Genomic DNA, 9,681 nt, shown 5'->3' with positions numbered 1-9,681 from the left:
GAGTGGACACCCACATGGACTTCAGGCTCAGTCAGCTGTCCCTCGAGGGGTGTGGGTGCCTGGGGGCAGATGGGCTGCTGGCTGCCCCCTCAAAATCTGTTTAGCACATGCATGCTAAGCAGGCCCTGGGGATGCTGTGGGGCCCAGCCTGATGCCAGTCCTGGGGCAGTGAGTTGAGAGCACATTCTATGGTAGGGGCCACCAAAAATCACTAGAAGCTGCATGTGTCCAAAGTGGGTGCCAGGTGCCCAGGTGGGCTAACTCAGATTTACACAGGCGTTCACAGTTCCCACTGCTTGAGGGAGATGGCAACAAAGACAAAATCCTGCCTCCCTGACCCTCAGACCCTTCCCAAGTGGGACAGGCAGCTCCTGGGCCCAGTGGTATGGGTGCTGACATCAGCTCATTAGCTGGAATTCTTAGTAAACGCCCCTAGCCGTCACACGTGTCCCTTCATGGAAGGCAAGCAGGGGCAGAAAGCAGTGGCGTTTGTCATGCTGTTCATGTCAAGCTTCGTGTTTGTGGTGAATCATCTCAGGACATCCAGGCAGACACTTGAGGCTTTGGCTGAAGCTCCAATTTTTGGTGCTCTGGTTAAGTAGAGATGGCTGGGTAAAGACCTTGGCCCAAATAGCCAACTACTTCTCTTCCTTCTGAGCCTCGGCCCCTTTCTTTTCAGTCTTGTCCCTTCAATGCCAAGACCATGGTGAAATGCTGACTGCATTAGGCCTGGGAAGTTCCCATGTAGCCAACCAGGCCTTTGTTAGCCTGGAAGAGTTTCTTGAGGGTCAGCTCTTCCCTTGTGTTTCAAGTGGCATTGACCTGAGGGTGCCCTCCCTGGATAACTCCGGGTCTTGCTGAGGTCCTTCCGATTGGATTGGCTGGGCGCACCTGGGGGCCTGTGCCCAGTGTCTGGGGGCGGGGGCTGCTCTGTGCTACGTGTCCCTGCTGTCTGGGCGCCTCCAAGGCCAGCCTCTCTCCCTCCTGCTTCCTGATGAAAGCCGACACTGTTCAGCTGCCCAGCCTCGCCACAGCTGTGCCCAGCCCGCAGAGGGGAGACAGGACCGATGGCCCCAAGCTGGGGGACAAAGGCAGTCCTAAGGCACCCTGCCCTCGCCCCAGGGAAGACTGAGCGGGCCCCAGGAGGAGAGAGATGCACGCAGCTAGGATTAACATGATTTATTTCATTATCAGTCTTACAAGTTGCTGAGGCTGGGCAAAGCCAGGAGAGTAACTTCAGTCCAGGCACTTCTGTCGAGTGACAGCCTGATTAGCAAGGCCGTTACTGAGCGGAGGGCAGTGGAGGGCACCCCAGGAACCCCAGCTCCTAGAGCAGTGTTAAAACCCCTCCTTCCAGAGGCACCGGATAGGGCTTGGCCCATGACAGCCAGGGGCCACTCCACTGGCTTTTGGTGCCCACTGACCCCTTTTAGCAGAGACACAAAGGCCTCCAGAGGCACGGAGGAGGCAGGATAGGCTGGGCAGATGGCAATACTGGTGCTTTCCCACCAAGGCTGTCTCTGGCCTTGATCTCCCCACCGACACAGCAGGGCCACGCTGCTGGAAGGACGGCAGCCCATCCCTTTCCCCGGATGAGACCTGCAGCCAGCCTGGGGTGTGGCTGCTGCCTACTCTGTTTTCTCCCCTAGTTGTCAAACCGTTACCTAGTTACAGTGTGAGGAGGAGAAGGTAAACCCTTTCTCTACCCTGGAAAATAGTATACCAATTAGGAAATGGGTTCAAAACCCAGGGATCCTCCCATCTCAAATCCACCACTAGTTTTTTGTGGCTGGTGACCAACCACTCCATGAGTACTTGCAGTGCTGGGGTGTCCCTCCCCACTAGCCAGCCTTGTGCGGGGCAGTGGGCCTGGGGGCCCGGTAACTAGAAGCAGGGCTTGGGGTCGTGGCTCCAGTCCAGGCCAAACTTGGCCCAGCCTGTTTCAACTGTGGTCCAGGTTCCTAAGTGACGCCTACCCACCCCCTTGTGTTGAGAGCTTGCGCGTTAGAGGAGGAAGGGGTAGGTAGGAAAAGAGAGTAGTTATTTTACAAGTTTTCAAAAATTACAGGAAAGTTAACTTTGAGTAAAAAATAAAAAAGAATCAAAAGATCAAGCAGAGGGATGCTCCCCTCCCCTCCCACTTCCCTTGTAAAGAAGGGGCAGGTGGCCCGGGACGCTCAGATGATGGTACAGGACTGGAGGGATCCACCCTTGCGGCCGCTGCGTATGGGCACGGCCTTGCCCTTCCCGTAGTACCCCGTAAAGATGGCCCTGACCTCCATCTTCTTGGCCAGGCTCAGCATCCAGCGCCCGCTGCCCAGGGAGTAGAGCTTGCCCCGGCTGAGCTCACCCACCTCCTCGCCACGGCTGCCCCCCTTCTCCTGCCGCACAATCTCTAGCAGGTCAATGCCCGTCTGCACGGCCTCCACGTCGCCCGCGCAGCCCAAGGTGATGTGTGCGCGGCTGCCCCGTGGCAGGTTGTCAGAGGGGGACAGCTTGTCCACGTCGCTCGGCCACAAGGCCAGCTCCTGCTCGCTCAGCTCTACCCTGGCTCCCGTCGTCTTGGGTGTCACGAAGAGGGCCGAGATGGTCAGCATGAAGGCCTTGCCGTAGGATTTCTTCACTACCTACAGAGGGGGAGAGGGCAGAAGACCGAGCTAGAGGTGGTGGCGGTGACAAGGGACAGTGAGCACCACAAGCAGAGAGCCTGGTGCCGGGTGGACGTCTTCCCACCGACACTGGCAGGTTGCTTAAAAAGCCAGCGGTGCCAGAGGCAGGAGAGAGCAGGGGTGAGCGACGCCAGGCTTCCTGAGGTCAGGCCTGGGCTCCCCACCCACGGGCTGCAAGGCTCATTCACCTGTAAGAGAGGGCTGATGCTGAACCTTCCTCAGGGTGAGGACTGAGGACCTGGCAAGGGCTGCTGTGATTACTACCCGACTCAACCCCTAAAAGCACCCTGGTATCCAGACAGTATCCTGGAGGGCGGGGTGAGGGCAGAAATAAAGGCCTTTGATCAAAATCGACTCCATACACTGTGGCTTATGGTATACCTGATTCTCAGAAAGCCCATCTCTCCCATTTTGACCATAAAAAACTTCCCTATCTTGCTCATGACCCCTCATCCCAACAGCGTCTACTGTGTGCGTGAACATGTGCTCAGTCATGCCCTATTCTATGCGACCCTGTGCACTGCAGCCCGCCAGGCTCCTCTGTCCATGGGATTCTCCAGGCAAGAATACTGGAGTGGGTTGCCATTCCCTTCTCTAGGGGATCTTCCCGACCCAGGGATTGAACCTGAGTCTCTTGCCCTGCAGGCAGATTCTTTACTACTGAGCCACCTGGGAGGCCCTGTCTGGCAGTTAACAGGTGCTTAGTAAATCTTGCTAAATGAATGCACAGTTAGAGGTGGGAGTGAAAGTGTGTGCTTCCTGTTCATTCATGCAACTGTGGGAGGCCCAGGGATACAAGGTGAACCACACTGCTGCCCTCGGAAAGCTTCCATTCGTGTGGGAGGAGACCACTGAACAAGTAAGTAAAATGGCTGTTAAACTAGGCAGAGAAGTGAGGGAGCTGGCAGAGGGTCAGGGACAGCCTTCCTGCAGAGGCAACCTGAAGGAGGCTGGGGTCAGCCAGGCGCACCAGAGCGCCACGCCAGGTGGTTGAGGATCCCATGTGAGTAGGTAGGAGATGGGGGTAGCCTGCAGGCAGGGAAGGGGCTGGTACCCCTAAGCCAATAAGCCTTTCTAACGCTTGACACTCCCCATTCCGGGGCACGACCAGGCCTCAGACTTGGGACAGGGACTTCAGAGCACCAGTCTCCTGGGCCTAAGGGACTTCTAGCCTTTGGAACCGAACACAGGCTTAGAAGCCAGCATTCCCTAAGCATCTGCAGGAGGGGCAGGCCCCGGGGTGACAGCAAAAGCTGGCGGCACTGCCTAGCGGGGCCACTGAGCTTGGTACCACTCAGGCTGCATAAGCACAAGCTGGGACAAACTCCACCTTTCCTGAGAGGCTGTCTGGTTTCTGGTCTCCAGAGGGCCCTGCCCACTCCCCCCTTCAGCCAGGTTCCTGGGGAGCACTCACATCTTGCTGGGCATACTCCTCTGCCCCAGCGGCCTTCCCGTAGTCACAGAACTTGGTTGTGCAGTGCAGCACGCCCGGCGGTCTCTTCCCGAAGTAGGTGAGCAGTTCAATCTTCTCCCTGGGCTCATCCCCAGAGACAACTGCGGGGGGAGAGGAAGGGTGGTCAGGGCGGGAGAGTAGAGGCATCGCTGCAGCTATCACCAAGAGCTTGAGCTGAAATTTGCAATCCACGGTAACTGAGCAATCTACTACCATTCACGTTGGGCAAATTAATAGCAACTCTAGTGCTATGAAAAGGTGTTTTAAGTTCCCTGCTTTTTGTTCTGCAAATTTTTACATCTCTTACCCAGACTTGAAAACTAAGGCACTTGTAACCCAGGGGAAGACAGCATAAGCCAAGGGAATCTGAGCTTCAACAGAGCTACACATCTGAAAAAACAGGGAAGCAGGTCATGAAAAGGGGGCTAGAAAGAAAAAAAGAGGAGGGGAACTGTATGGTTTAATGGAAGGAGCCAGAAAGAGCATAACATCCAGCCCACTTCTAAGCTGTTGGACATGGGGCAAGTGAGTAACTCTCATCTGTCAATCAGATAGGATAGGAGGTGACCACCCAGATAACTATCAGTCATGACCTATTTCACTTGGGGTCCCTGGAACAAGAAACAGCTGGCCACTGGAACAACAGGTAGCCTACAGCCTCCTTTGGTGGATGAGAGGCTATAATGGGTCTTAGAAAGTAGTGGGTACAGGAAGGGTCTCAGAAGATAATGGGATAACCTTAAGGCTAGTTTCTCAGTCACTAGGCTTTTCCTGTTAACTCCCAGGGTTGAGTCCCTCTGAGGATGTAGCTCACCCTCCACAGGGCAGGGAGACCTCCACTCGGAGGGCAGGCCCTGTTTGTGGCCCATTAACAGTTCTCCTCCGCTGCCCTATGCAGAGGGACACCAGGTTGTTTTGGTTTTTTGGCCACGCCGTGGGGCATGTGGGATCTTAATTCTGAGACCAGGGATTGAACCCATGCCCCCTGCAATGGAAACGTGGGATCTTAACCACTGGATCTCCAGGAAGTTGAGGGTCCCAGTTTTTAATGATAAATGCAGCTTCAAGGGGCAGTCACTCTACAGGGCAGAACCAGTGCTAACCAGAAGCCCTGCCTCGGGCACGTCTCTGTGACACTACTCACAGGCACAGGGCTCATACCAGGTGGTGCAAGCATCCTGGTTTCCTGCTTTCCCAGCATTAGAATCTTAGGAGCTGAGAAAAGTCCTCGGAGAACATATACAGGCACAACTCACCTCTGACAACCCAAAGAAACACAGGTGGGGATATTTCAAGTCTAAAATTGAGGGGTGGTGGGGGAACTAGGAATGCATTAAAGGAAGAAGAGATGATTAGTGGGAGTGGGTGACATGTCCCCAACAGGTCCCTGGAGAAGAGCCACTGGGGGGCCTTCCCTATCCCAAATCTCCCCTCTCCGTGGAGCAAACAGCAGGAGGGCACGCTGGTCTGACCCAGTAAGGGAAGGCTCCTCTAGAGGCGATAGAGTCTAGGGCTCTCACGACAGCTTTGGGCAAACCCCACATCCGTTCTGTGCATTTCCCATCTGCAAAAACGAGGTTGGACTCTAGGCATGAGACTGTTCTCTGGAGCTGTGCAATGCCACAGGAGGCGCGCTGGCTGGCTCAGGGCCTGGGAACCGTCCCCACTGGCGTTAACAGTAGTCCTAGTAGTAAGTTCTTTGCAGTTTAGGCCTCCATGGCATATTGTATTTTAGAAAATGGTTCTGCGGCTAAAAATGAGTTTGAAAACATTGGACCAGACTCTCCCTCCAGGGTTCTATGAAACGTTGATGTACTTCCTAGTATGACAGTATGCAATTTGCTCTCCCCACCTCTAAGACAGGGTCGGTGGTCTAGCTCCAGGCTGGGAGAGGGTAGCTGGGGAGACAGTGAGAGGGCAAGTCCCTGGCGAAAACCTCTCCCAGGTCCCACTGACTGTGCACCGCCCCAGGAGACCTCTGCCAGCACCAGGTGAGCCCCCCTGCATCCCCCAAGAGCTTGGAGAACAATGGTCCCGGGCACGCAGCACCCTACGCCCAGCAAACGAGGGGGCTCACGAATAAGGCTGAGTGCCCCCACCCATACACCCCGCCACCTACAGTGTCGCAGCTCCTTCTTGAAGGCCTTGTGGTTGCCCAGCTCCTCCAGGAAGGTCTGGCCAGTTTTGCGGAGGGCCTCGGAACTCTTCTTGGTCAGGAACCAGCCGAAGTAGAGGGGCAGGAAGTCCTTCTCCAGCCCAGGCTTCAGCTTCTTCAGATCGTCTGCGGACAGCTGCCACTGGTTCTTCTCCTTGAGCTGGGCACAGTCCAGCCGCCAGGCCGTCTTGGGCTCCACCAGCACCACCTGGTACTGGTACTGGTCAGCCAGCTCAAAGAGCTGCTCCAGCCGCTCCCGCTCATGGTTGGTATCATCCAGCACCAGGATCCGGACGTCCCGGCGACAGTAGGCAGCCAGGTCCTCGTCCAGCCGCTTGTACTCCTCGGAGAAGGCCCCCCGGGCACCGGGGGTGATCTTGTAGCTGTCGGCAGACACCATCTTGGTGCCATCCCGGTACCTGTCCACAATGGACCGGGCCAGCGTGGACTTGCCGCTCCCAGGCAGGCCTCGCAGGATGAAGAGCGTCTTGCAATCCTGCAGCGTGGCCACCGTCTCCTCATCCTGCAGAAAGGGAAACTGCAGCTCCGGCTTGTCCTTGGCCCCTGAGGATGACATTTTGCGGAAGAAGACCTTGGGCAGGAACGTCTGGCTCTTTCGGGAGAAGCCTCTACTCTGTGAGGAGGGGAAGACAGGCGTCAGCCAGGTCACGCAGGGCCGCCCCGCCAGCCTCACCTCTTCCTCTCAGGCCTGGCCTTATCCAGGAATCCCCCCACTCCAGGCACCCCGGCCCTTGATTGACAGGCACCCCCCGGGGTCGTGGGCACCTTCCCAAGCCCTGCGGTGATAGACGGGTCTCTCCTAGGTCCTTGGGACCTGAGGGCTTCTGGCTGTACAGTATGAAGAGAGGGCTGTCTGGGCAGTCCCAAACTCTTCCCTCTAGAGAGAACCGGAGCCTCAAGGATCACCCACTGCGGCCACCTTGAAAGGAAAACTGCTGGGAAGTGCCTGCAGGAGAGAGCCTGAAAGCCTGCGTTTCTAGAAGCAAAGCCTAACTTTATATTCCTGGCCTCTATTAAGGATGACCTCTTTGGAGGTGGGGGGCTCTATGTCTGGGTAAAACCACTGCTGCCCTGGCCCCTGAGCGCACCGAGGAGGGTGGGGGTGGAGAAGGGTCACCCGAAGACCGCCTCCCTTCCCCCAACAAGGCCAGCAACAGATAATACTCTCTTGTCTGGGATGGGGGGACAATGGTCCCACAGAAGGGCTGGTGGGGGGCTGGGCCGGAGAGGGCCGGACAAAGGGCTGTATTCAGCACAGCCTGCCACCTCCTCCTCGGCCCTGGGCCCCCCACAAAGTCGCGGTCTTTGTGCCTGCCCCAGGACTGGGCGGTACAGGGCACCTGCGTCGGGGTCTAGCTCTGCGCACCCCTTGCTGTGTGTCAGCAGCACCTCTCTGAGCCACTCGTTTTCCTGCCTGCGCAAAGCCACTGGCAGCAGCCACTGGCAGCAACACTTTTGACTGTAAAGCCCCTTTTCCTCTAAGCCGCGAGGCCCCGCCTCCCGCCAGCACCCAGACAGCTCAACAGGCGCACATTATCTCAGCGAGGCCCAGGGCAGGGAGGCGGTGCCGAATGCCCGCCCAGCGCGGGGCCCAGTGCCTGCTACCCCGGACCACCCACCACCCGGATGTGCGCCGGGGGAGTTGCTTGTGCGGCTCGATTCCCTAATTCCCTTCTTTCTACAGCGTCATCCCCACTCCCCATTCTCCCCGCGCGGTCCCTACCTCAGCCGAGAAAGTCCCGACTCAACTACGGAACCTCGAGTCCTTATTTGCATGCCACTTCCTCCCGCCCTCCCCCCAAGTCCCCCAACGCTCTCGTTTTCCGTTAGGGTCCCAGCCCAGCCCTCCCGCTCACCATGATGAGCAGGGGTCGCCGCCGTCGCCGCCTTCGCAGCACTAGCTCTCCGGGACCGCCCGCCTGCGCGGAGGGACACGGAGTCTAGCGATGGCGCGAATCCACGCGCGGCCGCCTTACATAGCCCGGGGCAGAGCGCGCGCGGGCGGGCCGGGGGCGGGGCGGGCCGGGGGCGGGCCGGGCCGGCCCCCTCTGCGCAGGCTCTGCGAATCGAAACTCCACGCTCACTTGGCCCTGGGAGGAAGCGGCGGAGCGCTGCGCCCCGCCCCCTGCCTGCGAGCCCGCCCTGGGGCAGGACCTGTTTGGAGGCGCCTGTGCGGGGGCGGGGTATGGGGGCTGGGGAGGGGGGAGCTTGGCCTCTTTCTTGCACCTGGTAATGATGAACTCGGCAAAGAGGCAGGCAGGCACCCCCCCGCCCCCGGCCCAGTGTAGAGATTAGATTTGAGGCAGGATTGTGCGAGTGCGAAGGCGAATCCTGTCTTTCTTTAAAATTTTGGTATTTTACTCATCATCAGGCTGTTTATTTAAAAAATATTCACAACCTGAAAGTTGAGTTATGTTTTATTCCGCGGGAATTTTTAGCATTTCAAGCCAGGGAGATAGTTTCTCAAGTAACCCTGAGAAAACTGCTCTGAGGAGGCGAGGGTAGGAGCTGCATTATATAGAAGTTTTCCAACAAAGGGTAGTCTGAAGGTGGAAAAGATTATTGTTGAAGAAAACCAGATAGCCCAAGTTAAGGAATTTAGAGCTTTTCTATGTATGGGAAGATGCAAGAGAGGGGGCTCACTGAAATCATTCCTTTAATATGCACCTCAGCTATTTGGAGCCTGTGTCAGGTATTTTTCACATCCTGAACTTCCTTTCCTCAGAGCTCAGCCGTAGGGAATGGTTTGATTTTTGCTAGGTTGCAGGTATTCTCCTTTCTGTGCTCCCTTAGGGCTCACCAGCTCACCTTCCAAGGTGGCTGCAATCGCTGATGACTGTGACATCCTTGTTTACTGATGTGGCAGGAAATATTCAATTTCTGAGTTTTGCAATTTTTTTTTTTTTGCAATATTGCGTTAAAATACTGTTTCTCTTGCTTACTGAGTTTTTTTTGACCCTATGTTTCTTAAAAGTTGCAGCTGAAATGCCTCACTTGCCTCTCCCTAGTCTGGCAGGCCCAAAGTCAGCCTCTGCCCCAACCAGGCCCAACCCTTCCATTAACTATGGAGCTGGAACTAGGATGGCAGTGGCCAAGGGGCTAGATAGATAAAGCAGTGAAATTCTTAACTCCTCCTCTGGGGCAGCTGCTTAGCCGCCCCTCTGTGAAACCACTGGAAGCTCGGGTGGGTTGTCAAGAGCTTCCTGTGTACCAGCGACTGTGCTAAGCATCAAGCCCTGAGACAGGTACTTGTTATACAGAGGATGAAGCAAGTTTGGGGAGCTTGATTTACTGGACTGTATGCAGGCCCCCAGGGTGGCACAGGTGGGTCCTGAGGCAACTCCTACTCCCAGCTGCTCCCTGTTCTCTGCCAGACATCTTCC

At 56.5% G+C, this 9,681-nt stretch overlaps 1 protein-coding gene across 1 annotated transcript; it reads right to left on the bottom strand.

Moving 5' to 3' along the window:
- Positions 1-1,164: 1,164 nt before the first annotated feature.
- Positions 1,165-8,400, bottom strand: LOC122695114 (2',3'-cyclic nucleotide 3' phosphodiesterase). The gene is made up of 4 exons (XM_043904619.1): positions 8,155-8,400; positions 6,242-6,911; positions 4,084-4,223; positions 1,165-2,627 (listed from the first exon to the last, which is right to left on the bottom strand). Exons 1-4 carry the CDS (start codon positions 8,155-8,157, stop codon positions 2,178-2,180), a joined length of 1,263 nt encoding a protein of 420 aa, XP_043760554.1. The 5' UTR covers positions 8,158-8,400; the 3' UTR covers positions 1,165-2,177.
- Positions 8,401-9,681: the final 1,281 nt, after the last annotated feature.

The sequence above is a fragment of the Cervus elaphus genome, chromosome 5 (assembly GCF_910594005.1).
Source record: "Cervus elaphus chromosome 5, mCerEla1.1, whole genome shotgun sequence".
Classification (NCBI taxonomy): domain Eukaryota; kingdom Metazoa; phylum Chordata; class Mammalia; order Artiodactyla; family Cervidae; genus Cervus; species Cervus elaphus.
This window is presented reverse-complemented; position numbering and strand designations above follow the sequence as displayed.

What these genes read in the sequence shown, in the direction of transcription:
- LOC122695114 (XM_043904619.1), bottom strand. An exon ending in CAAGAAGGAGCTGCGACACT is followed by an intron (nt 4,224 to 6,241) that starts GTAGGTGGCGGG and finishes CTCCCCCCGCAG; the next exon opens with TTGTCTCTGGGGATGAGCCC. An exon ending in AGGAGTATGCCCAGCAAGAT is followed by an intron (nt 2,628 to 4,083) that starts GTGAGTGCTCCC and finishes CCCCCTCTGTAG; the next exon opens with GTAGTGAAGAAATCCTACGG.